The sequence below is a fragment of the Aspergillus versicolor genome (genome assembly GCF_001890125.1).
Source record: "Aspergillus versicolor CBS 583.65 unplaced genomic scaffold ASPVEscaffold_5, whole genome shotgun sequence".
Classification (NCBI taxonomy): domain Eukaryota; kingdom Fungi; phylum Ascomycota; class Eurotiomycetes; order Eurotiales; family Aspergillaceae; genus Aspergillus; species Aspergillus versicolor.
This window is the reverse complement of record NW_024467528.1, coordinates 1,545,502-1,567,517: the sequence shown is the minus strand read 5'-3', so window position 1 is coordinate 1,567,517 and position 22,016 is coordinate 1,545,502. Positions and strand designations below refer to the sequence as shown.

The window sequence follows — 22,016 nt, the reverse complement described above, 5'->3', positions numbered from 1 at the left end:
GGCACTGTTTAACCTTCCACCCGACCATCTCTCTCGCCCAGAGAACGAAAGTCTGAGCCAGTTTCTTTTCCTTTTTTTTGTTTCATTTCTCTTTGCTATTATCCTATATCTATCCTTTTTTTATATGCTGTCTGTTTTCTTATTATGAGCTTGTTCCGATGATATTTAATGTCTTTTGAGTGAGCCCAGGTCGGCTCCTAAACGCCCATAATGGCGTACTTTTTACCTTCATTTTTCCAAAAGCGTTTGCTCAAATACGCCCTCTCTCGCCTGGAATTTGTGGATACGGAAGCTTTAGATCCTGACAACCTGGGTATACGCTGGGGACAGCGAAGCACCGTTGAGCTTCGTGATATCGGCTTGCGGCTGGAGGTGAGTGGATGTTATCGCTCTTCCCCGCAATTTGATACCATCCACCGCCAACCTCTCATGCTAACCAACGCTGCACTTTTATAGAAACTAGCTACGATACTTCACCTTCCGGCGTCAAGCAAACTGCTCAGTGCCCGAATTCGGTTCTTAAAACTCACCGTTCCTGCTGATATCTACAGCAGTGGGATCATCTGTGAGGCGAGCGGAATCGAGGTCCACCTACGGCTGCCATCAGAGAAGGAAGCTTGTGCCGCCAAAGATAGTCTTTTCAGCGTTAATGAGACTATCATCCCGAATCCAACCGACCTTGCCACGTCGTTCCTCCAGACAGAACCTAAGGAGGAGAAAGAAGAACTTCAAGCGGCCATCTCATCCCGATCCGAGATATTACATCGTTCGGAATCTATTAGCGACGATGAGGAAGAACTAGGTCTTGGAAATGAAACCGTGTCGCTACCGAGCTTTGTCGCCGCTTTTTTGAAGGGCGTTTCGGATCGCTTGCAGGTTCATGTGGATGACATCTCGATAAGGCTTGATGTAGAAACGAAGCAAGATGGACCGAGCAAGAGGCAACCGGAGGAAAAGCCTGATTTGATTTCAGGACTCTTGAGTGTTCACAAAGTCAGTGTGGGCGCTGTAACCGCAGCTTCTACCGAAGATGAACGTCCTTTACACTTGGGGAAACGGCCAGTTTCCCTCTCTGGAATCGACATTTCTCTTATATCCGAGCCTGTAGTTTTCTCAAACTACTCCCGGTTCACTACTCCGACCTCTCCCACTACTCCTATCCCCTCAAAGTCAAGCCGACCGTCGAGCCCGGCCTCATCCATTCCGCCTGCGCCGTCTTCGGTGTCCAGCTCTACCCACGCCATGATGGCATCAACTATCTTTGAGCCCGCCCAGCATAGCCTGAACCCCACCGAAGATGAACCTCGCCTATCCAGGCTTGGAGAATCTGCCTATACGTACGACGGCAGGTTCTCCGACGCGGATACAGAGGAGAATAGGAGCTACAAACATCTTGAAGAATCGCAAAATTTCTCGGATGAGGAGAAATTATTGGATGATCCCACGTACCTTGATTCTGTGATTGATTCTCACCTCCAGGATGACCCCGAAAGTTTTGGTGATGTTCCACTCTACTTCACCCAAGACAATACTGATGAAAGCACACCACGACTACAAGACTCGGGCTTGCGAACATTCGGTGCGGACGCTCTGCCCTCAAGGCCTAGTGGTATCTCAGGCGCAGTGGCCTCGGAACCCAATATACAAAACAATCAAAGTCTACATTCTGGGGACGGGGTTTATGCTCGGACATCAGTGCCTAACTTATTACCCCAACAAGCTGGAGACGTTGCAAATGATAGGGATCCTGCATCGCAGCTTATCCGAGAGACCCCGTTGGAAGCCAGTGGATCAGGTTCAGCATCTGGTCATTTTAATGATGAACAACTGTCAGAGTCGAAATTGTTTTCCAGCGAAGAAGCACAAAGCATGTACATGAGCGCTATAAGTCATGACTCCGATTCAAGGAACTTTGTGCCCAATATCCCAGGTGGATGGGAGTCTCCTGAAACCACATTGACCCGAGATATTGCACATCATGCCGAGCCTGATGAGGCAATAGGAATCAGCCATGGTGAGCAGGATACGACACCTATATCGACACCTAAGCCTGCAGATCTTGAAGAAACGAACCCCTTGGGGCAATCTGCTTTCAGTAATCCCCGTGAAGTCTACACTGAGGCAACTGATAAGAGCTCTATCAAATCTTCTTCGGAAGTGAATGAAACCACGGATATAGCAAAGCGCTTCTTCCATATTGACCGGGTCACGATATGGGTACCCTCTACAAAATATGGGGAACAAGATACATCCGACTCATTTCATTCTGAACAGGAGAGTCACAACCTTAAGGATTCCAACGCACACTTGGCGGTTTCTCACATGGGGGAGAAATCGGTGTCCTTCAAGGCCCCCCCATCTTTTCGACCTCGCCGTGATTCACAAGAGTCGGCATTCACCGATAACGGTATTAAGTCTGATTCAAATCCCGACATCCAATCACTTGGTATAGATAATAATATCACAATTGATATCTCCTGCGTCGAAGTTCAATTTGATATATCAATTGGATGGCTAGCTGTTAAGTTCGGCCAGAGAATCTTCCAATCCTTTGGCGGAAATGAACAAACTACCGCGAGCCAAAAGCCACCCAAGACGGATGTTCAAGACTCGCCAACCTTCAGCCTTGCGCTCAATAAATTTTCTCTCAAGTTCGTCGAACACGTCCCCGGGAACCCGTTCCCGCCGCAGAAACAGCAGCCGGTGCCCTCGACCAGCTTTCTTGATTTCTTGCATGATGATATTGTGCTCCAGGCCTCAGCTTCTGGTCTGAAGGCAAATTTCTCAAGTTCCCCAACTACAACAAAATTCCATGCCGACTTGTCTAGATTCACCATTGGGTTTGCGTCTGAAGATTTGATATCGTTTAGTGAGGAATTGAAAATGCGGGAATCTACAAGGGACATCCAGTCACCAGTCAGCAACGATGTCTCCTTCACGCTGAGCAGATCGCGAGAGCTTGCAACTCTCAGCATATCTACGCTTCCACTTTTTATTAATCTGAATATTCCGCGATTAGACGAAGTTCTGGGTTGGTTTGGTGGCTTGAGCACGATAATGGAACTTGGTAGCTCGATATCATCAATATCGGGGAGTAAGGGACTGAAGAAAGAGTTACCAAAGCGAGCTCGAGGTGTCCGTTTTGAGGGATCACCTCCGCCCCTAGCCAGGCCTCAGAAAACCGGTGCGCCGTGGAAAGTGAATGCGCGAATTGGCGGCATTGCCTTGGACATAGCAGGAGAGAACCATTATCTCACATTGCGGACGACAGCTGCCAAAATAGTCAGCAGATTCGAAGGTATAGCGGTTCAGATTGACAAGGCAAAGCTCAGCGGACCGTTCTCCCTTCACGATTCAAGAGATGCGCCTGCGAAGGTCAGCCTCAACAACATTCGCGTGGAGTACTTGTATACTCCAAAAGAACCTGATCTTGACCGCCTCCTGTCTCTGATCACTCCGTCGAAGGACAAATATGATGAAGACGATGACATTATGATCGACACTCTTTTCAGACAACGAAAGCAGGGCTCTGTGCTTCGCGCCACTGTTTCGGGAACGAAAGTGGTTGTCACGCGTCCAGAACTGGAGCCACTTCAACAACTAGGGGAGGAACTAGGGCGGTTATCTAATGTCGCCAAATATTTGCCTGAAGATGATCGCCCTGGAATTTTGACCCTGGCTTTGCTTAAAGAGGTTGGAATTCGCTTGCACGTCGGTGGAAAGATAGGCACTATAACAGCAAATCTTGAACACGCTGAGGCCGCCCATATCAGCATCCCGTCCCTTGTGGCAACTCAACTCAACTCGATAAGCATTTTCAGAAATGGTAACGAGGAGCTTGTCGGGGAGGCACTACCAAAACTGCCTGGGTCTATTGCCGTTCCAGCCTTGATGGTCCGCTTTATTGCCGACGAGATGGACCCTACGATAAAGGTCAAACTTCACAACCTTCGCGTTGAATATACAATCCCGGCTATAACAGCATTACTAGGAATAAGTGACGAGATGACATCGGGTGATGTTGCAGCCAACATGGCTAGTTCTTTGGCAAACATCGCGGAGCTACATCCACCACCACAGGAAAGTCCCAAGATGGAAAGCCCCGGGGATTTGACCAAGCCTACAAAGATCAAAGTAGACATGCGAGACTGTGTTATTGGTCTCAACCCTCGTGGAACGGCTGCAAGAGGTCTCCTTGTTCTGACTCACTCTACCTTTGGTGGCACTATTCACGACATTCTGACATCCGAAGCCACTCTAGATCTACGAAAGGCGTTCATAATGATCATCGATAATGTAGACAATGTTGACACGGGAAGTAATCTGAATCGGCGAAAGCCAATCGCTGCCCCGCAAGGTGTCCAGGTCCAGACCTTTGGGGACATGGGCTACGTCTTGGTTTCCTCAATATCTTCCGCGACAGCCACCATGAAGATAATGCGTCTTGGCGACGATGGGACGAAATCTATTGATGTGGAGGTTCGGGATGATCTGCTGATCCTTGAGACATGTGCCGATTCGACGCAAACCCTCATCAGTATCATGAACGGACTCCAGCCTCCTAGTCCACCTAGTCAGGGCATAAAGTATCGGACTGAAGTTGTGCCAATCCAGAATATGCTGGACTCTTTCAGCGGGGACGCATATGCAGCGGGATTACCAGATGACGCCGCTGGGAACACTGATGATAATGCTAGAGCGGAGGTCATCGAGAAGGCTGGAATCCCCGAGGGCGACGAACTTGAATACGTTACTGATTTCTATCCCCAGCCACCACCAGACCTACCATCATTCGGATCCAACGAGCTTGGGGACAGCTTCCAATCGCAGTACCAAATGTCATCCAGCATCTCTGAGCTTGATTTTCGGGAGGACCACTTCGCCCAGAAATCTTCAGTGGGGGGTACAGCACATAGGTGGGACTCTGTACAAAACACCTATGGACTCTCGGATGATTCAAAGCTTGAAAATAGCCCTTTACGTGTCAGGGTTCGGGATGCACATGTGATCTGGAACCTCTTCGATGGATATGACTGGCAACGGACGAGGGACACAATATCGAATGCAGTAAAGGATGTAGAGAAAAAGGCCATCGAACGTCGTCACAACAGCAGATCACCCCCAGCCCTTGAGGAAGAAGAGGAAGATGTCATTGGTGATTGCTTGTTCAACTCGATCTACATCGGCATACCTGCCAATAAAGACCCAAGTGAGCTGCGTGGTGAGATCAACCGCAACATTGACGATCTTGCCAGTGAAACCGGCAGTTACGCAACCACAAGTACGGTCACCACGGCACGCCGAAACACCTCGCCCACCGTAAAGGGGAAGAGGCTGCGCTTGTCCCGAAGCAGGAACCATAAAATGACCTTTGAGCTGAAGGGTATCGGTGTGGATATGATTGTTTTCCCGCCAGGTTCAGGGGAGACAGTGAGCTCATTGGACGTCCGGGTCAAGGAACTTGAAATTTTTGACCATGTACCGACCTCGACGTGGAAGAAATTCGCCACCTACATGCGTGAAGCTGGTGAAAAAGAATCAGGGGCTAGTATGGTTCATCTCGAGATCCTGACAGTGAAGCCTGTGACAGAACTTGGTGCATCAGAATTGGTACTCAAGGTGAGTGGGGGAACGGATAGTTTTATGATCCATATCGGGGTGTGCTAACAGGGCTTCTAGGCGACCGTCCTCCCTCTTCGTCTACACGTTGACCAGGATGCACTCGATTTCCTGACTCGGTTCTTCGAGTTCCGAGACGACTCGCCGCCCTCTGGGTCTCCCCAAGAGCCACCATTCCTACAGCGATCAGAGGTCAATTCCATTCCTGTTAAGCTCGATTTCAAGCCAAAACGAGTGGATTATGCTGGCCTTAGATCTGGTCGCACGACAGAGTTGATGAATTTCTTTATCTTGGAAGAGGCTGATATGGTGTTGAAACATGTCATCGCCTATGGACAACTTGGCTTCGACAAACTTGGGCAGACGCTAAACGATGTTTGGATGCCAGAGATCAAGAGCCACCAACTTCCAGGTATTCTTGGTGCGTTGGCTCCCATCAGGTCCTTTGTCAACGTGGGAAGTGGTATGAGGGATCTGGTGGTGGTCCCTATGCGAGAGTACAGGAAAGATGGCCGTATCGTGCGCAGCATCCAGAAGGGTGCCGTTGCGTTTGCCAAAACCACGTCCAATGAGCTTGTAAAGCTGGGTGCCAAGCTTGCTATTGGGACGCAAACAGTGCTCCAGGACGCAGAGGGGCTTCTGACGACCACACCGGCTAGGCAACCAACTGGAGGCGACGAAGATGAGATGTCTGAGGAGGAAGTAGCCAAGAAAATCTCGCTGTATGCCGATCAGCCGGTTGGCGTCGTACAGGGCCTTCGAGGAGCGTACAGGGGATTGGAACGCGACCTTGTCCTGACGCGGGATGCGATCATTGCCGTGCCTGGAGAGGTACAGGAGAGTGGTAGCGCTAAGGCTGCTGCGAGAGCAGTTTTGAAACGAGCGCCGACGGTGATTCTTCGACCAGCGATTGGCGTATCCAAGGCCGTCGGACAGACGTTACTCGGGGCAGGGAATTCAATGGACCCCAGCAATCGTCGCAAAATTGAAGATGTAAGAGAAGCTGCCCGCCTAACCGTTGAGAGCCTGTGACACAGAACAGACCGCTGACTTTGATCTCCAGAAATATAAGCGGCACTAGATTTTCATTTGATTTTTATCATTTGACGCACCATTTCTATCGACTGCTACCTATCATTGAAAGATTCCCCCTCACGCGAAATTTTTGTTGCATATGTGTATCTGCGTTCTTGCTTCCTATAGGCCGGGCGCTGAGATTGAATCCCAACCGACTTTGCTGTCCCGGAGGGCGTTTATTTTTATTTCTATGTTTATGTCTACGTCTATTTCTATTTCTATTTCTATCTTGGCTACGATGACGACGCAAACGACACCTACAGATGACTTGTTATTGCTTCAGCACTGCCCGCATCCCGCATTACAGGAGTTAGTTACTAGTTGGATCTGTTTGCATGTATGCCGTAAGACTGAGGCTCAATTAAGGTACTTGATGGGAACTTGTGGGTAACTGCACATCGCTTAATCTGTATTAATTTATCTCAGCTGCGTATACCCGCGGTGCAAAGAGTGTGTGCCACCAGGAAAAAGCAGCCGACCCAGTCAGCCACCGACAGCACAACACACAACGCTAGAGTTAAACTTCAGGAACTCTGCAGGTTAATGCAAGACACGTACGGGAGCTGAAAAACCGTTCGCCACACTGATCAACGTCGAGCCCCGTCTGGCAGCGTTATTGGCTGCGGGCGTGAAATGGGCGTGGACGAATGAGAGCGGCGAAGCATCTGGTGGGCAGACGCAGCGATCACACTGAAACAACACTCTCCGTCAGCAAGGGAGCGTCTGGAGCCACGTTTGGCTGCCCAAAGGACGGCACGGTTGGAATGTGTCTTGAAGTTGGAGATGAGGGTGGTCTCGATCTGGAGGGAGGGCGGGCTGGACGAGTCGATTGGCTGTAGCTGTTGCGATGTGACGTCGCACTTGCTCTTCTTTCTCTCTCTCTCGCTTCTTCTTCTGTTGTCGCTTGTTCTCAATGGGAGAGCGAGGGCACTCACAATCTGCATCTCCTTTTCTTCCTTTTCTTCGCTTTTTTATCTTTTTTTTATCTTTTTCTTTTTTGCTGTCGCTCTTCTGTTCGAGTCTCTTTTTTTTCTTACTCTCGCTATTCTATCTTTTATTTGCGTCGCTCGTTTCTTACTCAGTCTATACACTGCCCCTCTGGCTGCGCCTGTACTACGCCTGCTACGCTCAGGCTCACTCTATTTTCCGCAGCCAGGATAATGAGAGTGAGATCAGGCTCATGCTTGTCGACGGAAAGTCAATGAGCCACCTTCGCTGAATGAGAGTTTATGTATCAGACGCCCCTTGAACCTTGTGTGCTGTGTCACTTGCACCATGGAAGCCTGGCCCGCCCGCCATGAATCTCTCCGTTTGCACCACCACCACCACCACCATCTGAAGTCGCCTTCACATTCTCCAGACTTCACTCTTTTGTCTCAGAGCTCTCCTGCGCTCCCTATTGAGCCCCTCGCCGGATATTCAGGCGCTGTCTCGCGGCACAATTATCGCAAATCCCTCTACGGCAGCACCACCACCGGCAACTTCTTCGACAGCCCGGAAGGCAAGACGCTGCGGCGCAAGAACGCCGCTTCGAATCTGAACCGGTCTGCGGCCACGCCCACAGCTCAAATGGGAACTATCTGCCAGAATGTCTGCTACCATCCATTCTCTGCGTCCTCCGCGACGTCGAGTCCGCCGCCGCCTCTGTCACCCTCTTACTCGCCCAGTGCCCTAAGTGACCAGTTGCCCGAGTTGTTGGACGGGTATGGCTGTAAGTCTGCTGCACCGATTGTATCCCTGAATTCGTTATTGACGCGGCTAGGTCCGTTGTCTCCGGTGCTGGATGCGAGCCTGGCTGGCGAGAAGCAGAGCCCGTATAAACTTCTAGTATGTTGCTCCTTTGATCATCAGCTTTTATTCGAGTACTAACCGCGTGTAGGACAATTTCCGCGATCGACTGGAGAAATTCCCGGACCCGGAAACCCCGGATATCGTCGAGTTTCACGGTCACAGCAGGACTCGGTCAGATTCGGTCTTGTTCAAAACCCGGCGGGCGAAGAAACCGCCCATAACGGCTACTGTGGTACACCAGGGAACTCAATTCGAGATTCTGAATCCGCATGAATCGTTGGACTTTGCGCGCATAGTCTCCTACATCGAGGATGTAGATAGCCATTTGCCCGGCAATCACCACCGGGATTCCTACCTGCGCAGCAGCCATGGTTCCAATGTAATCCCAGAAGATCTGTACGAAACGACGTCCGATATCATCAACGTTGAAGAACGTGCTCACGACGACCTGGTCGGCGACTCTCCCCACCACCCGATGCCATCTATCTCCGAGCGGCTTGAAGACATGGACGCCGAGTCCTGCTACTCCAGCATCATGCCCCTTTCTCGACCCCTGTCCATGGTACGACCACAGACAGCACATAATGAAACCGACCTTGGTGAACCAGGGCCACCCATCTACTTTGACGACGACATCGACAACAACCAACCCGCTCCTTTACCATCCACTCTAGACCTCAACCCCGTTGAACTCGCCGCCCTGTGTAATATTGGGCATCTCCCACCACAGGGCAAAGGCGCCGATAACCCTACGGCGGTCATCTATAGCAACCACCCACCGCTCCGTAAAAGATCCGCCCTCCGCAAAACTCACAAAACGCCATCTCCCTCGTCTTTTCCATTTTCTCACTCTCCGGCAGGATCTCCTACCTCGGCGCCGTTAAAACGGCTGAGGGGATTCGCCCAGAATCTACGTCGGAAGACGAAGACACTTCCCCGTGCCAGCTTGTCTTAGCGCAGCCTTCTTCACTTCTTTCTTTTTCTTCTTTATTTCTTATATATGTACCACAAGAGGTCGCTGAGCGATCCTTAAATTGGAGTTTTTGTCTTCGTTGGGTTAGCACCGTATATATTGACGGGCTGGCGCTTTACTTTTCATTTCAATTCAGTGCTTTTGTAGAGCGGTCGGTCAAAATGCCGCAGTTATCCAGGTTATTCGGCGTTTGTAGACAGTAGTTAATGATGAGATTGAATCTTGATTCTGTACGGGTGGAGTAGTTGGGTCCTTCGGGACGATGCGACTTGCTCCAATTCATCCCTACTAGCTTCTTAGCCCTAACAGACAGGTCGATCTGGGGAGTTGATAGATCCGACCCAGCTGCATACCAGACCGTTTTCCAAGGCAGATCCTCTCCGTTCTTTACTGAGATCAGCTACCATTTCGAATATCCTCTCCTCTCTCCCTTGACGACCATCACAATATTACCCATCCCTCGCCGACACCTGAGACTACCCCCGCTTTCTCGCTCGAGCCCATAACCAAGAACCACTGCGCCCCATCCCAACACATCCCATCTTATCTCACCTTCACTCACCGCTACTTCATATCCCAGATCCTAAATCCTTCCTATAAATAGTTTTCATGGTGGCAGTTCGTCTAAGCCTGCTTAGCTAACTAGCTTAGCTTAGCTTAGCTTAGCGCCCACAGACTTAACTCCGTACCAAAGGAACTCAAGGACGGAGCTGGAGTATAGAGGCTGGGCTTGCTGAACTGAACACCAATTAATCAAGGCAAGTAAGGACGTAACTTGAAGTAAGCCCGTCCACGTCAGCATAACATTGGCACTGGCACTGGCAGTATGCATGCGTTCTATCCCTGCAATGTACGGTGTAGACAGTCTACATGGAAAAAATATCAATAACGGTACCTCCTTACTTCAGGTTGTCTCGGATCGTAGATCCAGCACGATCGGAATTACCTTCACCTCGGCAGTTATGTCGGATGTAAGGGATGGGTAATGAATGCTTAACGCTTAGCTTGGCAGTGCAATCGTTGAGGTGCAGATGGGGGGCAGGCGGCGGGCCGTGCCTTGGATGTATGTATGTATATGTACAGTATGTAACTGTTCTCTAGTGGTTTTATTGTGCGGTCGGTCAGTCATGGTCACCTGGTAGAATAACTATACTATACTATACCATACAATGAAGTACGTCTGTCGTCGAATTCAGTTGTCTTGGAATGCACTGTGATTGTTTTCTTTTTACTTTTTTTATTCAGATCCAACTCTAGAAGAGTAGTGTATATCGATTTCCATGTGTCGATTTATATCTACCTAGGTATATACCAGTCGAAGCTATTTCCAACCAACTAACCAACCTAGCCAGCCCAACCGAAACGATTCTATATACAACAGGGCCAGCCAGAGGTGCCAATTTTCCTCCCAAGATAACATATTTAAATATATACAAGAATGTAATAAAACGCAAAACTCCCCCCGTATCCAAATGCAATGCAAATAAAGAACATAGCCCACTACTCCTCATTCTCAATCATCGACGCCAAAGCCGCACTAACCAGGCTCTTCCGTCTCAATCCGGCCTCGCTCTTCTTCCGATCCCGATCACTCGAAGACTGGTAGTTCTTCTCGATCCGGCTCGTCGAGCTGGGGAGTAAAGATCCCGCTCCGCTTCCTGGTCCCGCTCCACTACCGGGTATACATATGCTCTTCCTACGCAACAGATGGGCATCCCCGACCCCGACCCCGGACCCGGATACTGGTTCTGGGCTAACGGGAGACCGCACGCGAGAGCGGTGCAGACTACCCCCTCTTCGTCGGCGGTGGCCCTGCGTGGGCGGGAGTGAGGAAGGGTGGCACGATTCCGTGAGGAGGGGGTTGTGTCTGCGGGATTCATCGTCGGCGGAGGCGAGGAGGGAGCGGCGGATGGCGTCGAGGTCTGTTGGGGTGTATTGGCCTTGGAGTCGGGAGATGTGTTGGCGGCGGGAGCGGACGGAGGTGTAGGGGTCTGAAGACGAGGCCGGTGCTGATGGAGAGGTCGGGAGGTCGGGATCGAAGGGGTCAAGCGGGGCGGAGGTAGGTTGTGGCATAAGCGATGGGGATTGCGGTGTTGGAGAGAGGCTTTGGGAAGGGGATATTGGAGATCCGTAGCCCTCGTCGTCGTGGTCGGTGTCTGGCGGGGTGAGGACGTAGCCTGGGAAGCGGGAGTAGGATGACAGAGACGGAGATGTCGGCGACGGGCATTCACGGTGCGAAGGGTTCTCCGCGCTCGAAGGGTTCTGGATTGTGTGCTCGTGGAGTTTCTTGGTGAGGGTGCCGATGGAGAGACGGTGGTGGTGGTCGTAGGGGACGGAGGTAGGTGGCGGGTGTTGCTGCTGGGGCGAGCGGAAGTATAGCGATCGCGAGCGAGGGAAACGCGATACAGAGAATGACCGGGGCGAGGGACATCGCGAGGACATGGGCGAGATCATGGAGTCGCAGTCGGCCATGAGTCTGTCGTCGTCTTGGGCGAGGCGGGGTGCCCTGGCCGACGAGGGGGACGAGAACGAGAAGTCTTCAAACATGGTGGCTCTCTCGACTCTCGCGATTTTCTTGCAAGGCGACCGTTCAGATGACTCTCCAAGCGTTGCTTCCTGGATTTTTGCAGGACCAGGAAGCCGACAGGTTGAGAACTGGCGAGGTCGCTAGTCGGCGAAGTCGTTCCCAAAGCGGTTATATTGGATTTCTTGAATGCACGATGCAGGCGAGAGGTCACCAAAGTCAAAAAGACACGTCCACTGGGGAGAAAACCACTTCCTGTTCCTAGAGCCGCAGGCCTTTTAAACGGAAAAGGCGAATCCAGGGGTCTGTGGCGAGAGAGAGCGAAAAAAAGAGTTTTCCAGAGCCAAACAGCGAGCGAAGAGGCGACAGGAGGGACTACAACTGTGGCTCTGGAACCCGCTGGCCGGTCGAACGACGAACGTGGGGACTATGCAGCATGCAGGGAAACTTCAAGGATACTACACTGTAATATAGTCGTTGAGAAATAATAATATCGTCGGGTTGCAATTACGACAATGACGGCCCCTTTTCATCTCCGGTTTCGTTTCTTTTCCCAGAACAAGCCAGAAGGCAAACCGTGCGTAAGTTATGCCATTTCCCAGGCTCAGGGGCTCTAGACCCAGCCTCGGCAGCGCAGAAATGGCACAGTTGCAGTGTTCTTTGACTTTCAAGACTGTCTCGCGGGGTCTTTATTTCCTTCAATCAATTGCCCACAGGGCAGGATCCTTGTGTCTGGGATAGAACCGCGGAGAAACCCGTTGGGAGCAAAAAGACGCCCCAGTGGCGATGTCAAGGGACCACGGCCGATGAGGCTTTGGGGACTAAACCGTGAAGGATCTGGCGGCGGCTAATGGAGCCAGAAATTAAGACCGTAGTCAAGGGTGGATAAACTTATGGCAGTCCATGGTTGATGGCGAAGGGCCGAGAACTGGCGATCGGACAGGGATTCGGTATACCTGAGGCAGTCCCATGACCACATGATTAAGATAGATTAATAACACGGTAAATAAGTTTATTGTGGCTACTGCGATTTACAGGAGACAACAAAAGACGGGTCGGATGGGTGAAGAGGCAAAAAGAGTGAAAAAAGCCAAAAGAGATGAAAAAAAATGACAAGGGTGGGATTCGAACCCACGCCAAATTAATGACGCGGAAACTTGATGAGATCAAGAGAGGGATCCGAGTTAGGAAGCCTTAACCGCGCGCCTTAGACCGCTCGGCCACCTTGCCTATTTGATGGAAATGTCTTGATTTTAGTGCTATATAGACCTACCAATACGGCATCAACATTGGACACTGCAATTCACCATATACTAACAAGCGCATTCAATATCGCTATGTCAAGAGCAGTTGTAAGACGCATATCAAGAGACTCTGCATCATCTGCCGGTGCATAACTATTTATTTAGCAGGTTATTAATCTTGTACCGAGCTCAATCTCCATTTTGTGGTAGTGCTGCGGTATATATACTTGCACGTTCTCGGTCAGACCACGCCAACGAGCCCAACAAAGCATCAACAACCCAGGCAAAACTGTACTCTGCATATCCAAAAGCCATCGATCGCATCTCGCATGAAAAGTTAAACCAATGAGCCAATCCTCGAAACTCTGCTACACCTGGCAGCCACATCATCGCACCGCACATCATGCAGCAACAGTCATGATGCGCAGGAATGCCTACCCAAAACTGCAAAGTGACATAATACCGATTCCAGGCCGCAGCTGTGGCTGGTACGGGAGATTAATGTAATGAATCGAATGGGATCGCGATCTGAGACTCAGACTGGCCTGATTCCTTAAGGATTCGAGGATTGACGTCAGACTTGGCAGGTGGAACGGGATTATTACTGGAACCAGCTGAGTCCTGACAATGGGTTGGTTGCATTGTTTTGTGATTGGCGGTAAATTCTCCGTGAGATTAATTAGGGACTGTCAGATAACGTGTTTCTTCTTCTTTTCTCTCCTGCTTTCCACTCTGCTGAGGCTAGACTCCTGCCCGACACCGTATACTACTGTCTAGATCGAGCTATCGAGGCTAACGCAGCCCACACTAGTATCCTGTATATTGAAGAAATCTACAACAAGCTCAGACATCAATTATATATGTATCACGAAAACCATGTATCAACACTCAGGAATACGTACACCTAGCGCTCCCAAAATCCCATGGTTGAGATAACGCAAATCTCCGCCGGTACGTCATCCCAGGCACTGCAGGTTTCTTTTTCCTTCAGTCCAACACCGAGTCAGGCCTGAACTCTGGACCATTCATCTCTAAGAACCCAGACACCTCCATACTAGCACTGAAGTGAACAGACTAAGCTCTTACCCTTTAGGTGCTAGCCCTGCCCTGGAGACGAGGGTGCAGTGGCGGGGATGATCTCATTCTAGGCGATCGAGTCCCACCCTTTTACACCGAGCAGCACAAGCACAGCCCCTAAAAAAGAAACATGCAACTTAATGCGTGTGGAGGGTGGAGCAGAAAACCGTTATGGTGTCAATCGATCGAAACCTTGGACTGGCCTAGTACGTAGTGTAGGAGTAGTGGCTTTTTCCGAGTCTCCATGATGGATCAGGGATCCATCTTTCGGCTCGATGCGACTAATTATTGCACAGTAGTGTACGATATTAGTATACGATGGCTTGTGCATGTGGGGTCCGTCTAATATATTTCCCTGGGTTTAATTAATTTGTTATACTCCAACCCAGACAAGCGACGGCTGCCCCCCTCCCCTGCACATTGACGCAATGTCCAGCCATGATTCCTGATTTCTTCCTTTCGCTGGCTACGTACCTCGCGGCCGCGCACCATGGTTAGGTATATACTGGGGCCTATCTATTTCTATTTCTAGACAAGCTGATTGGATCTGGATTGAAAATTGGGCGTGGTTATTGCGCTTCTCTTTTCATCTCTGCGGCACTGATTGGGTGAGCGCTGATGCTTAGATACCTAGTGAGTATGTACTTGCTCCACCCATCTACACGGCTGATGCAACCGAGATGGAGCTGGAGTCTGGAGCCCCGTCGTCTGTGGCTTGCAACGTGCAGGGATACGAGGAAGATCTGACGCTGATGGGTCCCTGGCCATGACTATCTGGAGTAGATCGGGGCTGGTGTGATGTCGTTGTGACATAACCTGGCTTGCTTTTTCTATACTATCTGGTTTTTGTTCTTCTTTCTTCTATGATGTTGTATAGACTGGTTGGTGGTGCAGATTGTGGTATATATAGGGTCGTTGGTTCTCTCTACGTTCTGGGATTTAGATTTCTTTTTATATTCTTCTACCTCACTCTACTCTACTCTTAACTATATTACTACTGTCTTAGTACTACTGTACTATTGTATTATACTCTATTCTACTTTACGAACACTTGATACCCTATACCACTTGACGAACGAACAAAACGTCCTTACTTTTATCACGACTTATTATACCAACCACTTATAAATAGATAATCAACCTTGGATTTCATCGACAAACTCCTATACGCACTATCCAAAATGTGGTCCCCCCTCGCCAAGTCAGATCAGAGATCCAACGCCTCCGAGCGCAGGGTATCCGGGTCCAGCGCCGCCCCCAACCAGGAACAGAACACCGACTTCAACCCTAAGGAAGCCACTTCGAACCTGCAGGAACAGGCACCAGAGGCCCTAACCGAGGAGAACCTGGAACAGCCTTCTACTCCCACCCCTGACCAGAAGGTCCCCGACACATCAGAGCAGCGCGATGAGGTTGAGTCTCAGGCGTCCGGCGTCGCTGGAAGCAGTGGTGGCGGCGTGTTTGGGAAGCTGAAGTCTCTTGGCGGTGGTCTTGGGCAGCAGGTTACTCAGACTGTCAAGAGTGTCCCTGGGCTTGCGAGTAAGCCGCTTGGGATGTTGAAGGGTCTTACGGTCAGTGAGGGTGGTGAGATCCCTGGCCCTGAAGGTAACATTGTCGGCCGCGTTGTTGAAGGTGGCGAGGAAGCTGTTGGTGGAACAGTGCAGGAGGGAGGAAAGATTGTGAACGAAGCTGGCGAGACTATTGGTCAGGCTGAACTTACCGATCAGGTAAAGGGTACTGTTGACGAAGTGAAAGGTGACGCACCTGAAGAAGTACAAGAGGGTGTTGATACCACCGAAGACCCTGAAAAGGCTGTTGAAGACACAGCCAACGACGCCGAGAAGAAAGCCGACGATGCCACTGGAGACGTCGAGGAAGCCGCCGAAGGCGCAACAGATGATGCTGAGAAGACGGCCGAAGACGTCGAAAAGACAGCCGAGGAGGCAGAAGAGAACCTGCCACCAATCTCCTCCCTCGAAGGCCTGACCTGCAACAAGGCCGGCAAGATCATCGACTCCTCCGGAAAGCCCATCGGCGAGTTGGTGGAGGGCGACCCCAAGAAACTCTCCAGGCTTGGAAGCAAGCTCGACGACAAGGGTCAATTCTGGGACAGCCGTGGCAACGTTATCGGCAAAGCCCAAACAATCAAGGCCGAGGATTACGGAGACGAGCCTCCCTTCGCTGGCCTTGAAGGTCTTCACGTTGTCAAGGACGGTTTCGTTGAGGATGAGGGCGGCAACCGGGTCGGCAAGCTCACGGAGGGCGATGCTAAGAAGCTCATCGGCCGTCCTGTCGATGAGGATGGCGACGTCACCGACCAGCACGGTAGCGTTAAGGGTCACGCAGAGCCTTATGAGGAGCCTGATGAGGAGGAGCCTGAAGAAGAGGATCTGTCAATCCTAGAGGGCAAGACAGTCAACAAGGCCGGCAATGTTGTCGACGAGCAAGGCAAGGTTTATGGTCGCATCACCTCTGGCGACGGTAAGCGTCTTGCAGGACGAAAAGTCGACGGCAAGGGTCAGATCTGGGGTGACGATGGCAAGGTCATCGGTAAGGCTGAGCTTATCCCTGGCGCCGAGCAGGAGAAGCCTGAAGGTGCATTTTACGGATTTGAGAACCTCAGCGTCGGTAAGGATGGCATGGTCCAGGATGGAACCGGCCGCGTTGTTGGCCGTGTCGTTGAAGGAGACGCCATGAAGCTTTCTGGCCGCCAAGTTGATGAGGATGGTGACATTCTTGACAAGAATGGCAACACCATTGGACGTGCGGAGCGCTGGGAGCCGGAAGAGAAGAAGCGCAATGTCAGCCCCATGGCAGGCCGCAAGGTTACCCGCGACGGTGAAGTGCGCGACACGGATGGAAACCTCATCGGCAAGCTGACCTCAGGTAACCTGAGCAGCCTCGTCGGAAAGGAGATTGACGACAATGGATACGTCGTTGACAATGATGGAAACAAGATTGGCGAGTGTACCCTGCTGGAAAACATCCCAGAGCCCGAGCCTGAGGAGCCTGAGGGCCCGTCCCCCGAAGAGCTTGAGGCTCAGAAGAAGGAAGAGGAAGACAGGGAGCTGGCCAAGAAGATGTCGAGCATTGTCTCAGGAACTCTGGACCGTGTTCTGCCCATCTGCAAGATGATCACCGATGTAAGTTTCATACCACTCTGACCAGGCCAATTAGCCCTTTTAAGACGGTTTACTGACCCTTGTATAGCATGTCGACAAAGCAGAGAGGACACCAAAGGAAGAGCTCGACGAGGAGCAAGTGGTCAAGAGCGTGAAGCCATTGCTCGAGGAGGCCGGCAGCATTATGCAAGAATGCAACGGCGCAATTCGTGCTCTCGACCCTGATGGACGTATTGCCGCCAATGCGAAGGCCAGAGCTGCCTCCCACGAGGCATCGCCTGAAGAACACACGCTGGCCGAGAAGCTGAAGGAGCTTACGGACTCGGTTCTCAGGACAATCGAAAATGGAAAGAAGAAGATCCAGGACATGCCGCATGCAAAGAAGGCCCTCAACCCTCTCTGGGGCCTGCTCAGCGAGCCGCTCTTCCAGATCATTGCGGCCGTGGGACTCCTCTTGACTGGTGTGCTCGGCCTAGTTGGGCGATTGCTGGACGGCCTTGGGCTGGGTCCCTTGGTAAATGGTCTTCTCGGTGGCCTGGGACTTGACAAGCTGCTTGGAAACCTGGGGCTGACATCCTTGACGGACTCCCTGGGATTGACCAACAACAAGAAATAGAGTGAAACATGGAGGATTACTGAAAGAGGTTACTTGGGTTATGTTCTTCAATAATGTAAATATTAGGTAGTTAATAATCCGATTTTAATTCAGCAGCAAAAGCATCCTAGTAACATGAGTCAATTTCCAAATACCTTTGATCGCAGCAAATATGTGCTACGCCAATGTATAGCCTCGGTCAATGAGATGGTCGGCTGCAACTGTCAGACACCAATCTTGAAAGCGCCCGGATTGTGGTGCATATCGAAAGAAACCTTGAACTTTATGGTCGTCGTCCCATATAGCGGAACCACACACACCAGCAGGCATCTGTGCGCTGGATCCTTGACCCATGTAATTCCAGTGGCACCGAATCCAAGCCTGCTCAGGTTCATCAGGGTCGTTTCTCGGGACACGCACAAGAGTATGGATGCCTATAGTACCCTCAATAAAACCTGAAAATGGGCTATCCATGTAAACATTGTTACCAATGCGGGTGTCACTAGCCCTGGCAAATTGCCTTAGTACAAAGAGTCCCCCGGGGAGGATGCTGTTCTCGAATGGTTCGTTAATAAAAGTGACATTCTCCTTCAGCTTCACGAGAGCGACATCACTATGGCTTGACTTGACGACAACTTCGCCAATTTCCTTTCCGCGAAAGTTGGGGTGATGCACCTTGTTTGTGAAGGGATATCCCGGGAAACCATAGGCTGCAGCCGTCATAAATGTCTGCCCTGAAGCGTCTCTGACCATGACGCCTGACGAAGTCGTGAAATCACATCCTTCGGCGGGGTGCCCTCCAGAGTTGACCATAACCCCTGGTCGCAGTGGCTCATACTCACTGGTGTCAAATGAATTCCCGGTTGGCTGTGAAGCTCGAAGGGCGGACAGTTCCGCAGGCCAGTCCATATCCGATTCTTTCAAATAGAAGCAGGGACAGCCCCCAACCGACTTAGGGACATTTTCCAAGCTCTCATGTTCTGCGGAGACTAGAACAATGATTATGACACTGCGCCAATATTGGATCTCAGTTACCTGTATTGGAAACTGATCAAAAAATTCTCGGAGAATGTTAAACACTTGATCGACCAGATGCTCGGCATCTCGAAGGTATAAGCCGTCACCCAAGGTAATGCGAGCACGGCTTCTATGCACAAGGGGGACCATAGGTCCGTTGTCAGCTGGGTCTGTCGTAAGATAGCAAGGGACGTTGGCAACCTTTAGAGGCCAGGGCTTCGGCGGCAATGTTTCGAGAACAAAAACCAATGCCCACTCATCGAAGTCTACTCTAAGAGTAGATGGAAATACTTGCTTGAGTAATTCTAGGTTTCCTTTTTTAAAAAAGCCCTTCGGGTCTTCATGAAGGTCGAAAGGCAGGGCGATATGTTTGGCGGATGGGAGGGCGTGGCCATGGTCGGGGTGAGGAATCTGTGATTCTAAAGCTCATTAGAATCCCTGAACTTGTAACTATTTTTAGGGAATGCAGTTTGCTTACCGATGCGCAGCTGAGACCCGGGGAATGTGCCCTGCGGGAAAAGAGATGGGGTGATCTTTCTCTTATTGGGGGTCTGTCCTTTAGTGAAAGTCTTGGGCTGTGGTGAAGCCATGCGGTGTAGTGATGGAAGAGAATATCATGAATGATAATAGAGGTGTATCTAAGACGCGGAAGTTGGAAATAACGAATGGTACTGAGGTGGAAAGTGACGGAGTAGGAGGTGTGTGAAGTTCTGTTGTGATGGAGGCGAAGTATATAACAGGTGCGTCAGGTGACATGGACACAAACTGAGTCACAGCTAAGTTTTACTGAACCTACTGGAAGATCATAAGATCAGTTGCTAGCAGAATACTTTACAGAACGTAAACGTTGAAAGTGTGGGATTTAATCTAGGCACAACCATTCAGTACAGTGCGGGCATGGTCTAAGTTAGGGTTATATCCTGATTTCATTTCTGTATATTTGGAATCTGACCGAGAGTAAGTATCAACAGCAAAGCCCACTGGCGAGGCTATTCAAGGACCGCTAACAACACAGATTTCGCTCAAACACCAAAAGATTCTTATAAAGTTGTGTTTTGATAATGTCCACATCTTAGCGAGTATAATGATCACCCCGTGTTTATACGTAATTTAGAACGATCGACTCGTTGGGGTTGCCCGAAAAGAAAAAAAATAAAAAAAAAGGGGGAAGGAAAGAAAGGCTTCCAGTTCATTGGTTTAGAGCCTTTGGTTGGTGAATACCGTTGCCTGATTTGAGGATATTGGTTCGGGCAGATAGCCATCCGACAACGGAGGTGCCAAATGGTATATTTTGTATACACGGATTATGTTCACTCCGCATTGGTATTGCGCGTCTTGACGGTTCCCGGATCTTCGTGACGGGGTTGGGATTCATTATCATCGTCGTCATCCATAGCCACAGCCTGATAGTCGTCCCTTGTTGCCTGTACAGAGAACAGAGGGTCTTCTTCTCCCCAGCCGGGTTGGCGCTCACGCTGCTCACGCTGGCGTGTAACAAACCAAATCCAACCTATCAAGGTCAAAGCAACAACAGAGATTAAGCTGGCGGCAAGGGAAACCAAGGACCGTCCGTTACCAGCTAGAAGTAATCCGAGAATGATGTTTGCCCAGCCTAGCAATAGAAACAGACGCCCGAGCCATATATGGCCGTGCGAGGCCCACTGGCGTGTTTGTATACGAACGAAAACAACATGATGACGCCATCCTAGTCCTATTTGGACAACACTGCACAATGCCACAGTAATCCCGATATAATAATGAACCGTGTCGATCTTATGTGCTAGAATAAGCCCTATAGCTGTGCCGATCAAGACGAAAATCGAGGCGAGGAGCTGTAGGATCCAATGATAACGGAACGACCTAGGTGACCCTGACCGTATGGCAATTACACCAGCCGGGAAGAAGATTATAAAGGCGGCACTCATGAGAAATCCGTGAATGTAAACAGCCGGATTCATCCAATCCCACCCACCGGGGATATCCGAGGCGCCAAGTGCAGGGATACCAGGGCGGATAGGAGGCAACGATGGCGTGGATGTGATGGAGCGTGCCATGTCAACGTAGAAACGACCCCAGCCGCCACTTGATCCAGGGTGTTGGTGCGCTTCTAGATGTGCGCTGTCTGAGTAGTCGTCAAATTCCTGCTTATCATTCCACGCCCAAACCCAGGGCTGGGCAGTAACTTCTGCACTTATTGGAGTACCAGGCCACTTCCCGCAAGAATAGCATACAAGAGCTACTTTCGCAGTAAAGACTGAGGCTATGTTTGAAGAGGTGGTATGCGAATCATCAACGTCTGTGACATTAACAGGGTCCCAATGGGCCTGTAGGAGACGGATGTTCACCCCTCCAGTGTCGGCTTGAGTGAGGACTTGGGGTTCATGATAGCCGTCAACCGTTCGGACGCTCACTGTCGGGGCCTCATGGCTAGTAGAAAGAGGATCGCCGTAGACAATAAACATTAGCGCACCTGCCATCGTGGACCCTGTCCCGAGTGCATTCCACCCTTGCGCTGAACTTTTAGTGACATGCATAGTCATATACATGTCATAGTCGTTTGAAGAGACATTTTTGTATGTCGTAATTCCTACGCAAAAGTCGACGGAGGCATCGGGGCCATTCTCATGGCCGAATCGGCAGTATTGCACGGGTTCACTCGCTGCCTGGGAGACGAGTATGAGGACCGCAATCAACGTACTCAGACATGATACAAAGGATGATCGCATAATGGCAACCAATCTGTTATCTCGAGGTATTATGAGGGGTAAGATGCAAAAACGCAAAAAAAGGTGCGAAGGAAAGTCAGGAAGCACAACATGCATGCACGTGACCACGATGTCGAACAGTATTCGTTGGGTCAGCAAGGGGACCTTCAATCTGATTGGATGTGATGTATCTCAGATCACATTGGATGTGGCTTGTCACGTGACTTTGTTATATTTGATATGAGTAATGATCGGCGGTACCATCTTCTCCA

The 22,016-nt window shown here is 50.5% G+C and overlaps 6 protein-coding genes and 1 non-coding gene across 7 annotated transcripts; 3 read left to right on the top strand and 4 right to left on the bottom strand.

Annotated features, from left to right (window-relative positions):
* Positions 1-210: 210 nt before the first annotated feature.
* Positions 211-6,651, top strand: atg2 (putative autophagy regulatory protein Atg2; the record flags this gene model as incomplete). Its single annotated transcript, XM_040817499.1, has 3 exons — positions 211-372; positions 457-5,619; positions 5,680-6,651. The coding sequence occupies 3 exons, from the start codon at positions 211-213 to the stop codon at positions 6,649-6,651; spliced, it is 6,297 nt and encodes a 2,098-aa protein (XP_040668399.1).
* Positions 6,652-7,971: 1,320 nt separating this feature from the next.
* On the top strand, positions 7,972-9,442 carry ASPVEDRAFT_53274 (oxidoreductase, short-chain dehydrogenase/reductase family; the record flags this gene model as incomplete). The annotated part of the gene is made up of 4 exons (XM_040814771.1): positions 7,972-8,005; positions 8,057-8,407; positions 8,459-8,523; positions 8,576-9,442. The coding sequence occupies 4 exons, from the start codon at positions 7,972-7,974 to the stop codon at positions 9,440-9,442; spliced, it is 1,317 nt and encodes a 438-aa protein (XP_040668398.1).
* A 1,518-nt stretch (positions 9,443-10,960) lies between these two features.
* On the bottom strand, positions 10,961-12,007 carry ASPVEDRAFT_84122 (uncharacterized protein; the record flags this gene model as incomplete). Its single annotated transcript, XM_040817498.1, has 1 exon — positions 10,961-12,007. One exon carries the CDS (start codon positions 12,005-12,007, stop codon positions 10,961-10,963), a length of 1,047 nt encoding a protein of 348 aa, XP_040668397.1.
* Positions 12,008-13,094: 1,087 nt separating this feature from the next.
* Positions 13,095-13,214, bottom strand: ASPVEDRAFT_t85. The gene has a single exon. It is a non-coding gene; the product is annotated as a tRNA-Leu (tRNA).
* Positions 13,215-15,486: 2,272 nt separating this feature from the next.
* On the top strand, positions 15,487-18,043 carry ASPVEDRAFT_53272 (uncharacterized protein; the record flags this gene model as incomplete). The annotated part of the gene is made up of 3 exons (XM_040814770.1): positions 15,487-15,984; positions 16,033-17,448; positions 17,516-18,043. 3 exons carry the CDS (start codon positions 15,487-15,489, stop codon positions 18,041-18,043), a joined length of 2,442 nt encoding a protein of 813 aa, XP_040668396.1.
* A 156-nt stretch (positions 18,044-18,199) lies between these two features.
* On the bottom strand, positions 18,200-19,587 carry ASPVEDRAFT_42138 (uncharacterized protein; the record flags this gene model as incomplete). Its single annotated transcript, XM_040812511.1, has 2 exons — positions 18,200-19,369; positions 19,518-19,587. A coding segment is annotated over one exon (1,170 nt), but the record flags the coding sequence as incomplete, so codon positions are not given.
* Positions 19,588-19,894: 307 nt separating this feature from the next.
* Positions 19,895-21,796, bottom strand: ASPVEDRAFT_42136 (cytochrome and DOMON domain-containing protein). The gene has a single exon (XM_040812510.1). It carries the CDS (start codon positions 21,763-21,765, stop codon positions 20,350-20,352), a length of 1,416 nt encoding a protein of 471 aa, XP_040668394.1. The 5' UTR covers positions 21,766-21,796; the 3' UTR covers positions 19,895-20,349.
* Between the last annotated feature and the right edge of the window lie 220 nt (positions 21,797-22,016).